General features: G+C 41.4%; 1 protein-coding gene across 6 annotated transcripts in view; it reads right to left on the reverse strand.

Moving 5' to 3' along the window:
* AP4E1 (adaptor related protein complex 4 subunit epsilon 1) overlaps positions 1–21,327 on the reverse strand; it is a 491,916-nt gene that overhangs the window by 330,985 nt on the left and 139,604 nt on the right. For all 6 annotated transcript variants that reach the window (XM_078684823.1, XM_078684828.1, XM_078684825.1 and 3 more), the window contains 2 exons: positions 15,961–16,083; positions 15,742–15,851 (listed from right to left, as the gene is read on the reverse strand). In XM_078684823.1, the coding sequence (XP_078540949.1) occupies positions 15,742–15,851; positions 15,961–16,083 (233 nt within the window). The remainder of the gene's footprint in view (positions 1–15,741; positions 15,852–15,960; positions 16,084–21,327) is intronic.

The raw sequence follows: 21,327 nt of genomic DNA on the forward strand, positions 1-21,327 counted from the left end.
TATTCTCATGTTATGTGCAATCACTTTGTCATTACTGCCTTGCTAGTCCATTGGTGTGCTCATGTACTTCAATACTTTGCTTCTGAGGTACTTTTGGCACGCATGACTTGATACTTTCACACTGCTTTGGTTTAGTGACACACTATTTATGATTTTGTGAAAATGCTGTACTGAATTTTTTCAAATCTCAGGCATTAATTGTATGCTGTTAGCTTTGGTCATTCACTTGCTGCTCATATTTTATTATCTTCCTGCTATTTGCTATATTTCATCATTGCCTCATATTCCAATATTCCTTCTATTCACTATTGTTAACCAATACACCGGTGCACGGAAATGTCTAATAATAGAAATGGTGGTCGTGGTCCTAAACAAACACTTTTTACTGATGTGGTTAAACAATCCTCTACTTCGCAAACTAAAGGTAATGGATCTGCGTCACCTCCTGCACCGCAAGCTGCATCACCTCAGATTGACAAATCTTTATCCGATACCATGCAACGCATTTTGCAAGAACTCTCTGGAGTTAACCGTCGACTGGAAGGTCTGGATATTGCTATGACTTCATTAACTGCAGAGACCAAGTCTATTAGGGCAGAACTCGTTACTTTCCATACAAGGATTGACGTCATTGACTCTAAGATAGTGGATATAGAAGGTCGTCTGGATTCTGTTCAGGGTTCAGATCAAGATCTGCTCTTTTTACATAGTAAGATCATCGATTTGGAAGATCGGAGTCGAAGAGCCAATATCCGCTTTTTTGGTTTTCCTGAAAATATAGAACAGCAAGATGTGAAGTCCTTTCTTTGTAATGCCCTCCCCACTTTGACTGGTATTTCTTTTACTCCTCCTATTGAGCTCCAAATGCTCATAGACTGGGCCCACCACGTCCCGATGTTTCAGCAAGACCCAGGCCAATTATTGCTTGTTTTCTACGACATGAGCAAACCAGACAGATTTTATCATTGGCTCGCACTCATGGTTCCTTCCTGTTTCAAGGTCATACCCATCCATATGGCCGCAGACTTTTCTAAAGAAACGAATGAGAGGAGGAAAGCGTTTCTTTTTATGCGGCCCCAGTTACGTCAAATGGACATTAAATATGGCTTATTTGAACCTGCCCGATTCCGTATTACCAGGAATGGAGAGTCCAAAGACTTTTATGAGCCTGCACTTCTCCAACAGTTTCTGGACAATGTCAAATCCAATGACATGGAGACTCAGTGTTCTTCCTCTGCTCAACCTCCTCAGTCTAAGTCTTCCTCTTTGAATCTACCAACATCTCAATCACACACCCCTCCTGAATTTAGACAACGTGGCAGGGATCTTACTCGTCTGTCTCGTTCTCAGGAGGACAGGGATTCAGCTCTACGCTCTGTCTCCTCTCATACTACCACGCAACAGAGAGACAAGTCTAGATCACCTCTTAAAACGCCTTCTGATGCTGATTGAACTCACTTTTATGCTCTAATATTTTCTCCTTTTTTCTTATTCTATCAGTTTATAGCAGTATTTGTTGCTCACACTGCTTTGTGGTTTGTTTAGTTCACTGAGACTTTTATACCAGGTATAATATGATTCCTTATACCTAACGTTCTGTATAATGCCTCATGGATTACTATTATTAAATATACGCTATTAATATGTGATTTTCAGCTCTACAGTCACCCAATCATTTTCAGGTTCTACTTATTATATACTATAAGAATGTTATCTCCCTGTAGGTAGTTTTTCTTCCTTCCTATGTCCTCTCCCTGTTATAGCGATGTTATTGTTATTTGGATAATCACTCAATATTTCATTCATTAATTATTTCATTTTTGAATGATGTCCATTTGCTTCATTGTTTATTTTTTATGTTTTGCTTCTTTCTGCTCGTTGTCTTTTGTCTCTCTTTACTTGCATGATTTTATGGGAGTTTTTCTTCCTTGTCTTTACATGATATCTCTCTCCCTCTTTTATGGACCATTGTTGGTTTGTCTTCTTTTCGTGTTTCTCTTCTTCTTTTCTTTATCCTAATATTCCTGTCTAGGTTTTATTCTAAGGTCGCCTATCTTTCTGTGCTGTGATAACTTCTGTTCTTGTTTTATATTGTATTATCTGTCCCCCCCTGTTCTTTCATGGTTTCGCGTTACCCGTTTGGCCTCCTCACAAATATATTTTTGTCTGTAGGCTTGACTCAAAACTGTCACCTTTACTGTGGTGGTCCTTTTTGCAATGCATTCTTTCCTAATGTTACTGAGCTTGTTATTTAACGTGGCATTATTCATTTCCTTCGGTGCTCACTCCGCTTGGGATACCTTCATATATTTCTTAAAATAGTTTCGGGTTTTTTCTATGCTTTTATTCCCATGCATTATTGTCTGTACTTTCTTTTATCTTCTCTACACCTCCTTCTATTGGTGTTGGCTTTCTCTATTCCTCTCATTTAACTTTCATATTTTCTTTCTCACTCTGTCTCTCGCATCTCTTTCATTATGCAATATGTCTCGCTTTTATTCCATTCCCTTGTTTTTATTTTTCTTCTCCCGTTATTCTCTTATTGTATGATTCTTATCTCTTGATTTTTTCCATTTTTACTGCTTATATTTCATAATAATGGTATTTGGTTTTCCATATTTTTCTTGTCATAATCATACTCTGAATGCGTTTTACAGATTCAGTTTTCTTACTTGCTCCCAGAATCCCAATTCTTCCTTGCTTGGAGGGGGTCCGATCTCTCCCTTGGCGCTGCTGTAGGTGCACCCAGACCCGTAGTTAACAGTCTAGGTTTCCTTTTTCTTTTCTTTCTTTCTTTCTCATTCTCTTCTTTGTACCTTTAGTACTTTTTCTCTCTCGATTCATATTTGCTATGTCTCTTCCACTCTTCATCCTGTCTTTATAATCTTCTTTCCCCTCTTCTTTTCCTTCTCTTTTCTTCATCTCTGCCCAGAGTAACAAACCTATTCTCTTATCTCTATTTCATTTTCTTTTTTCTTTATCATACTCTTGTTCAATTCTATTGTCATGTCTTCTATCCATCCGTTGTCGGTGATTTCCTGGAATGTTCATGGCCTCACCCACTATATTAAACAAAAGAAGGTTCTTTCTTATTTGCATTCTAAACATATAGACGTTGCCTTACTGCAGGAAACTCATTTGGATGATATCGAATCTAGCAAACTTAGCAGGGATTGGGTTGGTAAAGTCATTCATAGCAGTGTTTCTAAACCAGATCCCACTAATCCCAACCCTGTTCGTAAATGTGGAGTTGCCATCCTCTTTCGAAAGTCACTTCCCTTTACGATTATCAAGACATGGACTGACCCGGATGGTCGATATGTATTTGTTAAGTTGAAACTTGGGAATTCTTTCATTTGTCTTGGCTCTGTCTACGCTCCATTAGGTTCCAAGAAGCAATTTTTCCTTCGCCTCAACCGCCTCCTCACTGAAATAAATGCTACCCAATTTCTCATTGGAGGTGATTGGAACTTGGCTACAGACCCTACCCTTGACAGAACAGGCTGCTTTGACACCGTCAATGCGTCAGATAGAGCCATTTTGCGTGACATTCTTTATGATAATGGTCTTGTTGATCATTAGAGGCTCAGTCACCCTCAAGATAAAGAATATACATTCTTTTCTTCTACCCACGGTACATTCTCCCGTCTTGACTACTTTCTTCTTTCACAACATACAGTCCGGTTAGTTACAGAATCGGGAATCCTAGAAGCAGCCATTTCTGATCACTCCCCTGTTTTCTTGTCTCTTGATTTAGGTCTCTCCAATCCAGGACACAAGTCCTGGCGTCTGAACATCAATAAATATAAAACACCAACAAACAAACTTCTTCTACAGTCGCACATGCGGGAATACCTTTTGAATAATAAGGACTCAATTTCCTCTAAGCGAACGATCTGGGCAGCTGCTAAGGCAACTATCAGAGGCCAACTTATGCGGGACGCCGCTCTATATAACAAAAAAAAATTACCAAACAGTCTGAATTGGAAAAGGACATTAGCCGACTTTCCCAATTATATGTCTCAAAACCAACCCTTCAAAACCGTAAATTGTTAGAGCAGGCACGCATGTCTCTTAATAGTCTTTTTACTTCTAAGGCCGAATATGCCTTACAAAAGATGAAAGGACGTCACTATGAGTAGGGTGAAAAAGCTGGCCGACTGCTGGCTGCGCAATTACGCCAGAGGGAGGCTGCTATGGCAATTCCCGCTATTAAATCAAGTTCTGGCACTATGCTGACTCGACCGCAAGAAATAGTTGATGAATTTGCTTCATTTTACAGATCTCTTTATTCCCCAAGCACTCACATAGACACTTCAGAGATGTCAAAAATTTTGGATACGATACATCTTCCACGACTCTCTGATGATGGTAGAGCTCTACTTGACGGAGCTATTACGAAGGAGGAAATTTCCTCAGCTATTGCTGCCTTGCCGTACCATAAAGCACCAGGCGAGGATGGTTTCCCTCCTGAATTTTTCAAGTGGTCTGGCCAGAGTATGGTTGATATTCTTCATGCCGCATTTGCAGAAGCCACGGAGGAATCTTCTCTTGGTTCTATTTCCAACAAGGCTATCATAGCTGTTTTACCAAAACCTGGTAAAGATCCTCTGCTGTGTGGTAGTTACCGGCCCATATCTCTCTTAAACTCTGATGTTAAGATTCTTGCGAGTATTCTCGCATCTCGTCTTCGTAAGGTTTTACCTTCTTTAATCCACAATTCACAGGTAGGCTTTGTTCCTGGTCGTTCCTCTCGGAATCATTTACGTACTCTCTCTCATGCTTTGTGGTCGGCTAAAAATCTCGCTAACGATGCCTTATTCCTTTCTTTTCATTTCTTTGGATGCTGAAAAAGCATTCGACCGTATCGAATGGGAGTATCTTTTTACCATAATGCAACGCTTTGGTTTGGGCGACCAATTTGTAGCTAAGGTGCGTCTGTTATATGATAGTCCTTCAGCTCAAGTTAACTGCGGCGGTTTTCTTTCTACTCCATTTCCAATCAGATGGGGTACTCGTCAAGGTTGTCCTCTTTCCCCTCTTCTTTTTCTTTTAGCGATGGAACCTTTAGCTGTTGCAATACGTCAATCATCCGCTGTGGTTGGTGTTCCCCTTCCTATTGGTCATTCAAAAATGTATTTATACGCAGATGATATTCTTCTTACACTTACAGACCTTTCCCGATCTCTCCCTGCTCTTCTTAGTATCATAAATATTTTCTCCTCTTTTTCCGGTTATAAGATTAATTAGGATAAGAGTGAAGCACTGCCCATGTCCATTGGTACCACAAAAGCTGCAATTTCTGGTTTTCCATTTCACTGGCAATCCTCTCGCCTTAAATATTTAGGAGTGTTGATTAACAGATGGTTGGATAACATAGTTATGGACAATTTAACGCCGTTGATTGCACAAATGCAAAGAGATTTCGATAAATGGAAAGCCCTCGGCTTATCTCTTTGGGGATGGGTCCAGGCGGTTAAGATGGTCACCCTACCGCGATTTCTTTATGTCCTAGGTATGCTTCCTCTAAACATCCCCCTGACTATTCTTCGGTCCATTGACTCCAAAATTAAACTTTTTATCTGGGGTACGGCCAAACCACGTCTTACTTTGGCCAAATTAAAATCTCACCAATTACACGGGGGATTGGGTCTTCCCTCTATTGAGCATTACTCACTCGCCCTCCATCTCTCACAACTTTCCTTCTTTCTGCCCAAATCTAAAGACATACCTCAATGGGTCCCACTTGAACGTCACTTATTATCTTCTAGTCTTGGCTTGTCCCTTTTATATGGTAAGGGTTCCAGTTCTTCTGACCCCAAAAATCCTATCTTATCTGCGATGTATAAATCTTGGCAAAGAAGTCATCGTTTACTTAAATGTAACCCGCGGCTTCATGTCAAAGCTCCTTTATGGTCCAACTCGGCTATTCGCGTTCATGGTCGCATGTTATCATGGCCTCTATGGCAGGAGGCCGGTATTCACTCTTTGGAACAACTGTTCCATGACAACAACTTTAAATCTTTCTCTCAAATCAGCGATGAATTCCAATTACCATCCACACATTCGCGTCAATATACTCAACTTCAACAAGCCATCACAAAACATTTAGGATCTCCACCTGAACTGTTGGCCGCGTCTCCTATTTTGTCGTATTTGCATTTGTGGGGGAATTTTAAGGGTGTGACTTCTGGTCTTTATAAAACCTTCCTAAATCCTCTTTTTTCGCAACCTCTCTTGATAGCTCTTCAATTAAAATGGCAATCTCGCTTATCAGTTACATATTCCATTGCTCAATGGGATCAGATTCTGGAAGGTTTACATAAAGGTGTCCGAGAGGCTCGTCTCAAATTTTGCATTTTCAAAATCATCCACGAATGGCAGTCTCCATCTAAAGTACATCATGCCAAACTGATAGCACACTCTTTATGCTGGAGATGTTCTGCCTCTGGTTGTGATATTACACACATTATCTGTGAATGCCCTTGTACTAGATCATTTTGGCTTTTTATAAGAAAGACTTTGGCATCTACTATGTCATTGCCATTACCCTTCACTTCTGCAAATATTATTTTACATGATTTCCGAGGTCTCCCGACACTATCTAAACCACAGGCGCATCTTTTACATACTGCTTTGGCTACGGCCAAAATCTGTATATTACGTCATTGGAAGTCCTCTTTATCTCCTTCTCAGGAAGAATGGCTGGTGGCTATGGTACAAACAGCCCCTTATGAACGCGTAATTTATAACTTGCAGGATCAGACTTCTGTTTTTCTTCAAACATGGTCCCCATTCCTGAAAGCCACGGTGGATAGTGACTCTGTCTCCACTCCTCCCTCTCCAACGTCTGTTACACCTCCTTAATTCATTTTCATTTTCTATTTGTGTACTTTTCCTGAGGTTCCCTTTTTTGCTCCTTAATTCTTTCCTTAAATCTTAGCTCCATCTTCTTTCTTCTTTCCTTTGTTACTCTGGGTTTCTTGTTTCTTTTTTCTTTTTTTTCTTTCTTTTCTTTTTTAGTTTGTTTCCCTTTTCTTTACTTTCTTCTTTTTTTCTCTTCCTTTCATTTATTTGCTTTCTAACTTACAGTATATTTAATATTGTTACTTTTCCAGGTCCATTGTATCCTATGTATAATTACATTATTGCCATACCTGTATTATGATTCATTTATCAATATCTTCTTTTATTACCTATTTACATATGTACGTATTTCTGTATTTTCACCTAAAACTCTTTAATAAAAAATCTCAACACAAAAAAAAAAAAAACATGTTTTAGTTCTCATCAGTAAGTCTTGGTGGGCATTTCTAATTTTTGATATACTTACAATGTACTGCGCTTTGGCCATCCTGCATATAGGAAAAATACAGAGGAGCTGGTGAGTACATGTGATTTTTTTTAACAGAATGATAGATGTTGACTATGCTGTTAGTCAAATAACTGTTCTTTCTTCTGGCTAAAATGTGGTAATAAATGTTGGTTGTCTTGAATAATGGATATAAGTAGGAGTGGGTATGTAAATACACATACATTAAGTGCTTCAATTTCTTTGTACACCGCACAGCTTTTACTTGGATAGTTAATTCTTCAATCGTGTACGGTTGCCATATTTCACCATTGTTAACGCTTTTTAGTACTTTTCAACTCAGCTTAAAGGAGTGTCCCTTGGTTGCTATTTCGATTAGTAAAGCACTATTTATTTTATGGCTGCAGAGCAAATTGATGTTCTGTGTTCCAATGATATTAAACATTTACATATATTACCTCCTATATTTAAATACAAAACACAACAAAGTATCTTCATAAAAGAAAACGGACACGGGTAGACCTCGTATCCTTGGCGCAGGTTCCCCTGTATTTTTGCCTCTGCCTCCTCTGTTTTTGTTGTGTGGTGAATTTCGCTTTTGCTTATCTAGATGCTTTGGACACTTTGCCACTGCTGATCAGTGCCAAAGTGTAAGTGCTCCTTCTGTAAATTGTGAATATGGATTGGTGTTTTCATGATTGGCTTGTTTGGCTTACTACTAAGTCCCTAGTACAGTGCACTGTGTGTGCCCAGGGCCAGTAAGTCAAATGCTGCTAGTAGGCCTGCGACACTGATTGTGCCACACACACAAGCAGCCTTGCAAAAGGTTCTCAGACTTGCCACTGCAGTGTCTGTGTGCAGTCTGGTACTGACATGTCGACCTGGCAAGTGCAGCCACTTGGAGGGCCCTAACCTTCCCTTTTCTAACATGTGAGTCACCCCTAAGGTGGGCCCAAGGTACGTCTGTGGGCAGGGTGCAGTTTATGTGAAAGGTAGGACATGTACTGATGTGTTTAACATATCCTGAAAGTGAACTACAGAGAAATTTGTTTTTCACTATTGAAAGGCTATCTGTCCCATAGGATAGAATGGAAATGTATTTATAACATCTTATGAATATAATTTCACATTGTCACAAAATAGGAAGGTGAAGTTTAGTATGCCTGAACTCAGAATATAAAGATGCATCTTTTAGTAAGGATGATTTTAACATTCTGTGTTTGAAAATACCACTTTTAGAAATTAGGTATTTTCTTGCTGAGCCATCCTGCGTGCCTGGTTTGTGTATTGACTGTCTGGCTTTGGAGTGAGAGGGGTTGAGGATGCGCATTCTCTCAAACAGCTACCAGGGGGAGGTGGGTTGATGTGTGTCCTGCCTTTCTTGAATGAGTCAGGTCTGGGCTGAATAGACCGGGCTGCATTTAGAGAGGTGGGAGGGGATTTCCCTTGCACCTGAACAGGCCCTGTCTGCCTTATACAATGCTGTGTTTGGAAATACCACTTTTAGAAATTAGTTATTTTCTTGCTTAGCCTTCCTGCGTGCCTCTGCTGGTTTGTGGATTAACTGTCTGGCTTTGAAGTGATGGGCTGGGGATGTGCATTCAGTGTAGACAACCACTAGGGTGGTTGAGGTGTATCCTGCCTTTTCTGGATGAGTCAGGGCTGGGCTGAATAGACCTGGGCTGCATTTATAGTAGAGGGAGGAGATTTCCTTTCACCTGAATGGTCCTGGTCTGCCTTACACAATGCTGTCTCCACCTCCTGCTGGAAAGCTGCACTAGAGAGGACAGGGCTGGTGTTGACTAGGCACAGATCCTCTCTTACACCAGAGAACAAAGAGAAATTGAATATAAATGTTGGGGCCCAGAACTTTAGAATATTTCTAGACTCAAGAAGAACCTCTGCCAAGGGGAAAAGCTGGGAAAGCTGAAGGAGAAGTAATGCCCTGTTGCTGTGTGCTGTCTGGGGATGGCCTGCAGTGGCTGTTTCTGCCAAGGAGAGGACAAAGACATTGCTGTGTGCTGTGTATCCTGCTCCCAGAAGACTTCCAAGAGCTTGCCTCCTGTTCTAAAGTCTCAGGGACACAAAGACTTCACTACAAGCTCCCCTTGCTGGGAGTTTTGAACTGCCAAGAGCTGCATTTTACTGTGTTGGGTCTCTGGAGGTTGTTCCTGCTGTTGGGAGTTGGCTGAGGCATCGCCTCCGTGTGGGAAGAATTTTCACATATAGCCATAGTGCAGCTGAAGAAACAATAGCAGCCCCTGCCCATGGCCGGAGAAATTGCTGCACACTGTATTGCGTGCACCGTTCTAAGAAGTCCAAGAACACTGCACTGATTCCGACGCAGGCTCTGCTGTCCGGCTGCAAGAAGCAACGCTTCGGGGACGCGGCTGGAGAGACCAATGCAGCGCTATTGCCGCAGCCGCATCGAGAACAGATGCACCCCTGGAACCCCACACATCGCACCGGGGCACCAAGTCTACCAGGATACCGGGGCCCCAGTAAGAAACCCACGCAACACTTCCCCGCACAGTAAGAAACTGATGCCAACAGCTCTCCTTCAGTAAGTAACCCACGCAACACCTGCCCTGGGTGGCCCCTTCCCGTTTGCGAATTGTTTATCACCCTCTTGAAGAGGGTGGTAAACTGCGAGTGTTTTGCAACCACAATTGCGGTCGCAAAACATTCTTAGATAGGTGTTGGACTCGCTATTAGGAAGGGATGCCCCTTCTTAATAGCGAGTCGCTAACCCTACTTTGCTATTTAATTAGCAACTCACAAAATAGGGTTAGTACATGGGCCACAGGTTGTTTGCATGCGCAAACGGGTCTAAAACCCATTTGCGCCCACAAAAAAAACGTCGTCCATCTGGCCCTTAGTCATTTAATTGTGAATTCAAACTCTTTCAGGTCTGGTATCATGGGCTTTGATAATTATTTTTATATTTTAAAACATGGTTATTGTGAATTATTTGTGGGCAGAACTATATTCATATGTGGAGAGCTTCAGACCACTAGATGTTTTGGTTGCTGCTGCAACTAAGTAAATGTAAATTGATACTTGTATAGCGCACTACTCACCCGCAAGGGTCTCAAGGCGCTTGTACGAATACCGCTGTGGAACCCATCCTGGCTTTCCCTGTGAGGTGTCCACTCCTGGGCACCCCCAAGGTGGAGGCCAGGCATCCTTAGCGTTGTGGGGGCCGTTGTGGAGATTAAGCAAGCTATTGCCCAGAGTTGCAGAGTGGGACTCCATGATTGGAATCGGCACCGAGGCGAGAATTATCAGGTCCGTGGAATTTTTGAGCTCAAGACCCGCCGAGGCGGGGAATTGAACCCTGGTCCCGGGCTAGACCTCTGCATCAGGGTCTGCCGCTCTAACCATTGAGCCACACTTCTCCACTAAGGAAAATAAAGAATATGTACCACCTAGATGTTGGTGCGTTCCATGAAAAAAACAGGCTGGTAATTAGTTACATGTTTTTTATATTAAAAAATACGTGCACTAAATGGATATACTACTTGTTTATTTGCTTTAATGTTTTTGTGGAAGATTTTGATTTGGTTGTACTAAGACTTATAATTTAAGGGTTTACCACACTGGTTTTCCAGGAACAAAAATGACTTGCGAGTCATTGATGTTCATGTTGAATGGTATTTCATTTTCTTTTTCACCAATTAAATCTTTATTGCGTGCTAACTTTCTCTTCGCTTTTTCTTCATACCAACTCATTTTGCATTCCATTCCACTTGCTCAGTTACCGCTCCATGTTCTTACCATATAACACTCTTCCTCCACAAATCTATCTGCCGACATTCTAGCTCTTGACCCCTATCCAGCTATGGATAGTGGTGAAGTTCCTTCTATCTGTGACTAATATCTTTCACCCTTAATATACCTTACCATTCCTTTATCAATTCAGCTTGCTCTACCTCTTAAAACTCAGCTGAACAGTCAATATTATTTGTTTGGCACTAATAACTTCAAGGTGGTCATTTCTCTCCGTATCATATTCCTCCTTTTCTACCTGGCTTAAACACTTTTTCAACCACATATTCTATTTTTTTACTCCCCTGTTATAAGACACTAACATTCTCATTTTATCTCATTTCACTTTACCCCTCGCTCTCTCTGTCATTGTGTCTCTTTGTACATGTCACACTATTCTGTCTGACTATTAGTCCTTGATATTTTAGAACAATACTCCTTCCGGATCAAATTTGTTTTTTCCCCAATTGCTTTTGCTTCCCATTATTTGTTCTGTCTGGTAGTCTGCTTCCCTGCTGACCAATTTCATGGCAAGTGATGTAAAAGTGTCTCACTTCCTCCACCCAGTCAACAAATAGTTGCTGCACTGAGCCTTCAGTTTATTTAAATACTTAGGTTTATCACAGAATAGGGCTAGAAGGACTCCCTTAAGTAATATGCCCTGCCCCAGTTTACAATGCTACGCCTAGTTTATGCTGCGACCATTCACTGCAACTAGTCCATAAATTAATCTAATTAGCTCTGAGCATCCCTCCTGATGTGGTCAGAGTAACACAAAATTTCCTCTTGAACAATGTGTAAGTGGCAAAGACCATTCCTTCTTAGATTGGATGTTGGTCGGGCTTTCTGAACCACACTTCCCACATTACACCCTCTAAAACTGAATTTGAGACTTTTTTAGATGGGAGGCAATTGTAAAGGTGCATGAGTGAGTGAGTGAGTGAATAATTTATTGATCAATACCAGGACTGTCTAAAATAGGAGGAAAATACAAGGTACAATATATATCACTTTTATATCAGAAAATTACTTCCATTTTAAATAAATATAACATGGTTGTATAATTCCTTGTTAAAACGAGGCAGTGATGTGCCCATTTGTACAGATTTTAAAAACAAGTTAGTCAATGTTAAAGGCTGTCATTAAAAGGGATCGTCATGCAATGCATAAACATCTTTCATTCTTCTGTGAATCACTATCATAAACATTAGGACTATACTGGCTAATTGCATGTCAAAATATGTCAACATCATTAAAGCAAGCTGTAATAGTTTCATGACATGCTGTAATACCCATGTTTTAACCCCTTTGCTGCGGGGGTAATTCCCCCGCTGTGCTGGGGGGAGGGGGGCGCGCACAGTGCCCGCATGCTCATGACGAGCTCAGCTCGTCATGAGGCACTGCGCTCATGTGCTCATGACGAGCTCAGCTCGTCACAGGTGCACAGGCTCCCGTGGAACGCTCAACACAGCAGGGGAATTCTCCCCGCACCGGAGCGTTCCACGGCCCATGACGAGCTGAGCTCGTCATGAGCACCGGAGCACCGTGCCTCATGACGAGCTCAGCTCGTCATGAGCATGGTAAAGGTTAAAGAGACTCTTTACGAACCAATGTTGTTTCTGCTGGAGAGCTCGACATGCAAAATACTTTCTCGGATATTCCTGCAGAGTGTACAAGAGGCTGAGCTACTCGGATGCTCCCATTGTCTGTACTCACCAAGATCGAATGGGCCAGAATGAAGCCTCACATAACCTTCTTTTCGAGACAAGGAATGCTTGATTCTACTCTTCAGAGAACAATTGCTTACTAGTTGCCTACAAGTCAGATAATTCAGTTCAAAAGAATTTGGTTTGCAAATGTTTTATAAGCATGATGAAATGGACAATTTAATTATTACTTTCCCAGACTTTATGCAAATTCAACACTTCAAGGCACTGGGGATAGACCTGGAATTCCCATAGTAATTTGAAGTTCCTGCCGTATTAAAGCCTTTAATGTTCCTTTCTCAGATGCTTTACAATGGTGCCAAAAAAGACAGCAACTGTGCTTGATGTACCAAGTAATGTCTTAACAGACAGAATTTCATCCTCTGTTGAGCACAGCACGTAGACACCAGAACACTTAATAACCTCCTAAATAAATATCATTACTTGGCGTTCCACTAGTTCAAAAATTTGCCTGGAAATGCATATAATGATTTGCATATAGCCATGTCTGAACTGGGGTGGCAGAGTGGGCTAAAGAACGGTGATGGATTAAACCCAGATCTTTTGACTGGGTGTGAGTGTTTGATTGATTCAGATGCTCCGTCCATCACCACCCCCTATTGTACCACTTCTTCACTTGTGGCATTAAGTGTTTCAAGTGAACCAAATTCTTTTTTTGATCCATCAAGCTATTTTGTGTTACTCACTTGTGGCATTTTTTAGCACTGGTGTTTCACAGGCACAAGGTGAACCGTGTCCATTTCTTGATTTAGCGAGTTATTTCTCGTTTTCAAACTTGGGATTTCTTTCACATGCGAGTTTGTGCCTCGCACCCCGAATGTACCTTTTCCTATCCACTACAGCCTCTTTTCAGGCACTTGAATATGTAGAGAATCTCTTTTAACATTTTGGACGGTTTCTTTCGTGGTTACTTCAGGATTTCCATTACATATGAAACAGTTGTGGTCTACATGTTTCTTTGATCATTGATATTCTGGTTTCATTGCAGGATACCTTCCCCTGATGAAGGGCTTCGCCCCTAAATGCATTGGGATCTATGTAATGGGATCATGTGCAACAAAATTAATAGTTTTTTTTTATTTCTTTTTATTTGCATTTTTTTTTAAAAACATGACAAACTACCAGCCAGCATACAAGTATTATAGAATCATACTTTGATCGCCCCACAATTACAACTCAAATATTGTTGCATGCGTACCCGGCTCTCCCACAGTCTCAGTAGATTAAAAAGAATCCACACATGGCCAATTGTACCCCAAGAGGACCCATGACGGCATATTCCAGGATCCAGGACGACACCCACCACATGACACATATCTGATAAGATACATATGAGAAACACATCAGCCGCATCCCTGTCTTTCTACCCCATACCCCCACCGTCAGAAAGTGTGTTCTCGTCTGCCCCCGTCTCTCCCTGGCCCACATAATGAAAGGTTCCCAGATGTCCCTTGGTCTGGAGGTAGGAGGTATTAATTCCCAGAAAGTAGTCAGTTGGGAGTGTCCATACGTGATGTCTCTGATCCAGTCTTTAATTAAAGGCCCCCTCTTCATCCCCCAGTTAATAGCAATTTGGCGTTTGGCGAAAAGGAGTAGCAGCGCATGCAGTTTACGAGCCTTGACTAATGTGTCTTTTACATAGCTTAACAGACCAGAGGTGTACGAAATGTGCCCCCGGGGTAGAGGTCTGCGAAGGTGCACAGGTTCATCCTCTGTGCTGCAGCGCTACTTATCCCTTCACCTATATTAGGCAGCATAGGGTTGTGCGCCACAACAAAATGAATAGTTGTGATTCATGCTTTCACGTGTGATTACGCAAAACGAAGAATGTAATTTACGAATAATGGATTTTGAACACCAATAAATCGGTATTCGAAGATAAAAACGATACGATGGAATATTAATCATGGGATTGAATTCATTCAGGAGTGCCAAATGTGGACGTTTATCTTGTCTGAGATAACGCAAACTGCATTCAGTGTTTGTCACGCCCCTGATCGGAGGGCAGCACCCACCTGCACCCTATACAAGTTGGATTGGTATACAGGAATACCACACTACTACCAATAGAGTGCCACAAACCATTCATTTGACTTTATAGATAAAATATTAGTTACCTTTTTGTATCTAGAGAGAATGGGTTTCCCTAATTTCCAATGAACTACAACCATTACTCCAGCATTTTACCTTCACTATTGGAATTATGTGTTTGAAATTCGTAAATATGTGGCGTGACTAAGTTTTGATTCCTTAACTACTTGATTGACCAAAGGCTAGATTAGCTCCAAGCCTTCCACTCCTATATGTGAACAGAGTGCATGTTGATGTTCACAGAATGTTCGGCTAACTACTCTATTAATCCTACCACACAGCTTCTATAACAGAATTAGACATTTCTGTACCTCCTGCTTGTTGTTTTTCGTGGCCTGCTTGGTCCTATAAAATAGACCTGCACAATGCTCAATATCAATAGCTGAGATATTGAAATTAAGCCATAAACCCCTAACATGCTCTGCCCAAATCCATACTAGGGGCATTATCTGCATTGAGTTGGGTTTCCTGCAGAGCATCTAAACCCAAAAGGAAGAAGAAGTTAGGTTTTTAGAAGGATAAGCAAACGGCCAGTGTGGCAGTATACCTGGGGCAATATCTCTCTGAAAGAACTTCAAACCTGCCTAATCACCAATGAAAATGAAGGAAGAAAGGATAAAGGTGACCTATTTTTGTATTTTCTTGGACACTTCACTGTTGTCCATTATTTAAATACAGGGGTGCAATACTATTTACCAGTCTTAACAAACCTGTGCAACTAAAAGTAGATGTACATCAAAGTACTCCACTATTTTATAGCGTTAGATGAATACATAGATAACACATAGAAAAGCATATGTCAATGATTGTTTTATAATAGCACAATTTAACCAATAACGATACCTCTCTTTTAAGGATGGGATCCGGATGGTCTAAACATTCAATTATTGTCATTTGATGCTGAAGAGCCAGATTAGGATCTTGCTGGATTACATAGGTGAGAGCCTTTAGACCTGTGATAGATGACCTGGGTTAGAATCTTACCGCAGAGCACCACGCAATGGCATTTGAATCAACGCAAGTATTCACAACTAGATTAGTAAAAATACCCTATATTCTTACCTAAATATTTGAGATTTATTTTAGGAGACACAACAAATTTTCCAATACATTTGGCAGCCTTTTCAAAGAGATCTGATTTGGGGTAAATAGTGTATATTGTTTGCACACATTCAAATAAGATAGCTGCAACAAAAGGAGACACATTAAGCAAATATTGGAAGAAAAATAATAATACAGTTCATACAAGTGAAAACACAAAACGATTCAATTTACAAAATAAAACAACCAATTAAGTACTCTTAGAATAGGTAGTAATGTTCCCATAGGGAAACGTCCGCACAACTCTCCAAACGATAATGTTATTCAATATGCAATTTGTACACTTTTACAGTCTGGTTCACACAAGATAAAGTTTATAGGAAAAGGGTGCTAAAGAAACTCTGGGCACCTACTACCTCAAGGTGCTATTGACATACATGGAAATGTGTGTCATATAAGCTACAGGGGATTGAGATTCTAATTACAGCACTCCTGATAGTTCATATTATAACAGTCTGGGCATAAAGTGCATAAGGCCCTAGATATGACATACTCTAGTTGTCATAGAAAATACCATAAGGGACAAAAACCACAGTTCTATTCAGTGGGGGATTCAAACAAATCAATAGAAGTTCAAGTATAGTCCAATTTTTTGGTTTCTTCAATCTTTTCTTTATTGGTATTCAAATTTCATAAAACATATTCTCCCAGCACGTAAGTCGCCAACACGTGTTTCGTCCTACACAAGGACTTCATCAAGGCATACATGGGGTGAAGTGGAGTTTTATTCGTTCATCAAGGTAAGAAACGCGAACTGTGATGTATTTGAAGCAAAATACCAAACAATAAGATGATCGAGTAGACACCTGCAGTATAGCGTAAGGAACTGATTCAAATCTGTCAATCAATCGTATCAACAGTCATGTACGATGAGGCTATTGTATTACTCACTGTATACAGATCATTCTGACATTAGTACATATCCTGTGCAGTGGAGACCCAGGTAAATGGTCAGTGGCTCAACCGTTTTCGTAAGCTACTCGTTTTCGCAACCCTGATAAGTTGCTTCGCCGTAGGTTAAAGAGTAGCGTTTCCACACAGGTCTGTTCACGCAGCAGAAAAAGTTTTTTTTCTGCTGCGTGAACAGACCTTGTGTAGGACGAAACACGTGTTGGCGACTTACGTGCTGGGAGAATATGTTTTATGAAATTTGAATACCAATAAAGAAAAGATTGAAGAAACCAAAAAATTGGACTATACTTGAACTTCTATTGATTTGTTTGAATCCCCCACTGAATAGAACTGTGGTTTTTGTCCCTTATGGTATTTTCTATGACAACTAGAGTATGTCATATCTAGGGCCTTATGCACTTTATGCCCAGACTGTTATAATATGAACTATCAGGAGTACTGTAATTAGAATCTCAATCCCCTGTAATTAAGTACTCTTGCCTGTGCTTGTGGAATAATCATGACACTATATCCCGGTCAGTGGATAATGAACTATTAGGAGCTGATTAAAAATAGAAATTAACCTAAGTTGAATGGACAACCCAGTATCAAAGACAATGCTAATGTTAATATTGAAAACGCCAATGACAATGTTAATAATGATACATCCATATGTAAGAACGCAATCACCTCTCAATTATAGAATTTCATGTATTCCCAAAAGCACCATGTAGTCAGACGCCCCATGAAGTTAGGAACACACTGCCAATCAGGGCACAGCACATACAGTATACGCAGTGATCATGCACCTCTCATGCTGGACTTCTGGGCCCATTACCCACTAGCCCCCATTGTATCCACACAAGGTCGACGTCCATCTGCATTTGTCATCAGCTGGCTTATTTATGACTCCAAAGCCACGTCACGCATTCTTTGCCAAAAAAGGATAGACTAGATGGAAACATTTTATGATACCCAAAGAAATGTATAAAACCTTGCTCAGATCGATTGTACTTTGAGACAGTCCTCAGACCTGCTTCTGTATTTGTACTCCCGACCAAAGCATTTAATTAAACTAACTGTTCTTGTTTTGCCAAATGTCTCTCGTCTTTTGTTTTTTCAAGGTAAATTCATATTCATTTAACACTAATATTTTAAATCGGTATCAAGGTGGGTGAAAAAGGGCCTATACCATAGGTCTGATGTTGTAGCAGAGTGGGGATTTATTGCCATGCAAAACATATTCTGTACCATTTGGTCTTTCTATTTTTTAACGAGCTTTCAGACGCTTTTCACAATATTTTTAATTTACTCAGCGTGAGGTAAACTGACATTTCTTCATATCGGGGAATTCTATTAATTAATTGGAAACTCAGGTTTTGAATCTCTGCACCAAACCACAATACAAGCTTGCTACCTCAACCAACAATATACTGCTTTCAATAACCTTCATTGGAGAGCAATTGTGACCACTTTGCTCTGGCACCTACTCCTTATCTAGCCTCTAAGCTCAGAAGCCTAAGAGGCATGGGTTGATTCAAGCTGCCGGAGAACAAAAGGGCCCAATCAGCCCTGTCCATGCTGTTTCCACACTAGGAAGAGTAGGCAGTGTCTAGATACTGCAGAGCAAAAACTTGAGGAAGTAAATGATTGGGCCCCTCTCTTGCCACCCGACATGTAGACAAGACCACCACATGACCCACTAGAGCACCCCTTCATTAAAATGCAAACTGGGTGCTGTAGTCCTGCATGTAATGGATCGGAATGAGCTGCTAATGCTTTTGCATCACCTCCTGACCCAAACCCCTGCCTAGGGGAGGGGCACAGCACCAAGTGTCTAGTAGGTGGATCCCTACTTGTGGATTGTAGTCCTGGAGCGATCCCCAAGCAGGGTTTTATTGGGGAGAGGAAGTGCTGGAAATGGAAATGTGTCCCCTTTCCAGCTCTATCTCTCCCATCTTGATCGGTGCTCAGGTGCAAATGTATGCCCCCCCTCCCCGAGCAAAGTTCAAAGTGAAATCAGTCTGCGCTTATTGGCACAAGCTGGTTTTATTTTTGTGATGTGAAGTGTGCTGCGCTACACTTAAACAAAAAGAAACTTCAAGACTCACAGAAAGCTCATCCCTCACATTCTGGACTCACTTTTTAAAGTAAGACTCTTCTGATTCAAGCACCAGAAGGATTTTCTGTGGGATGAGGTGTGCATGTGCTTAGCATTCAATAGGTAATAGAAGGGTTAACAGTTGTGCAATGTCCTCCAGTACTGGCCTAATGAGAAGCTCCTTGAGACAATGATCAGCTTCCAGCACAACAAATAGCATCCACGCAAACAATAATAAGCAAATGGATAAAAAGTTATCACCTGTAGGTAGGGGATAAAAGTGGAATTTGGGTAAATCTAAACATCCTTGCACTCCTTTCTTAGACTTTGAACCTTTTTATTGAAATATGTTTTCGTACACTTCAATACTATTTTGCGTTTTACTCATTTTGATGGAGAGATTACACAAGCGTCCTTTCAAGCCCGCGCCCCATTGATCGCGCACACCTCTGTTGTGCGGTTGCCGGAGTTAGCTTGTATCTGCTTGGCCAATGGTGGTGTGTTTTCCTGCACCTTCCCTGCAGTCTTGTCAACTGCCATTCACCTGTTGTATCCAATTTGTGCTTTTATCTCCTTTACTTCCTGCATTTTCTGTTTTTGCTAGGTGCTCTAGGTCGGACTTCCGCTCCACTAAGCATGTAGAGTGTAATTCTGTACTGTGTCTCCTGAGGCATTGGAAGGACAAATAAGGAATGATAGCAAGTTGTAGCAGATCTGTGGCGGACACCTGGCAGGAGAGGGTTTGTTGGTTTAATCGGAATTGTTGCCTATGGGCTCAAAGAGTTCCGCTGCTCTCAAGAATGCAGCCATTGGGAGAGGTTTGATTTTACAGACCTTCGATCCTGAATGGTGGCCTGAACCACAGGTTCATCTTGATTTCAGCTGCATTTTAGTGTCAAGGAGTTTAAATGTCTGAAAGTTTTATTTAGCCATGTAGAGCGGAATAGTTCCAACCAGCAGGATTTGTTCTCTCCTGGTCTACAGTGACTGAGGCTGTTGCTGATATGGGCAACAATAGATTGCATGAAGTATAAATGTATGAACCAAGGTGGGAAATTGGTTGCTATGGCATTTTCTAAAAGCTTTCCAGCTTGGTAAAAGTACAGTCATCACACTAACCAAAGCAGCGGAGATAGTGGAGATAGTGATTAAGTACAAATATCAGTGGGTCTATCTTTGACATCAGGCATTGTCTATGTTTGGGTTTTAATGAAAAGTGCATGGCTGCCCAGGGATTTTCCAGCACTGAATGAGAGTGCTGCGAGCAAGGGTGAGTGATTGGAGGTTAATGTGGGAACAGCCATGCCTTAAGCTTCTTCATAAAGTGGAGATCGCCTTCAAGCATTCTCAGCTCCCGGGGCATAGAGTTCCAAAGCTTCGGAACCAGGTATGAAAAAGATCTGCCTCCCCATCTTGATCGCGACAGATCATCGATACATATGGGGAGATGAGGTTTCTGAATTTAAAAGGGCCCCTGCCATTCATTGCTGTTTGAGCCAAGCCAAGTGATTTAAACTTGATCCTGGCAACAATGGGCAGCCAGTGAAACTGTTTCAGGGACGCCTTTACTGATTCATGTCTTGGGATTCTGAGGAGTAACCTGGTTGCCGTATTTTGCGCGACCTGCAGTCTATTTGTGACATATTTTGGTGAACCCAAATAAAGGAAGGAGGAACACCACCAGGGATTGAATCACAATTCTTTTTAGGTGTTCCGGGATAAGCCCAATAATCTTCCAGATCATTCTAAGAAGGCCAAAGAAAGGCCTCTAGTTTATTAGCTTGATTGTACATTGTTAGTGCTTTGTCCAGCCACATACGCAGGTTCTTTATGGAGGATCTGGGGACAGGAGGGTTAACCATGTCCTTTGGCCAACTAATCATGGGCCTGGGACCATGGTTATTTCACAGGATCATCAGTTCTGTTGTGACGCAGTGGGCAAAAGAACAATGGATTTAACCCAGATCCTTTGACTGAGGGGAATGTTTGCATTGTCAGCATTCCGTCCATATTGTCAGCATTCCGTCCATCATTTGTTTGTTATAACACTTTTCGCCCTAAGTGGGATGGGTATACCCAGACGTGGGTCCCTTGCTCACTGTGCCACTGGATTCAAGCTAGTCTGGCTGAAGAAGGGTGACATACCCTGAAACTGGTCCCAGGATGCTTATTTCCGGTCCAGGGAGGACCTGGCCTGGCAGGTCTGGACTGTTCCATGAGGCACAGGGTCAAGACTGATTTGCATATGGCTGGGTTCAAACTGGGGTGGCGTAGTGAGTAAAAGAACGATGGATTTAACCCAGATCTTTTGACTGGGGGAGAATTTTTCCATTGTC

Source organism: Lissotriton helveticus, chromosome 3_2 (genome assembly GCF_964261635.1).
Source record: "Lissotriton helveticus chromosome 3_2, aLisHel1.1, whole genome shotgun sequence".
Classification (NCBI taxonomy): Eukaryota; Metazoa; Chordata; class Amphibia; order Caudata; family Salamandridae; genus Lissotriton; species Lissotriton helveticus.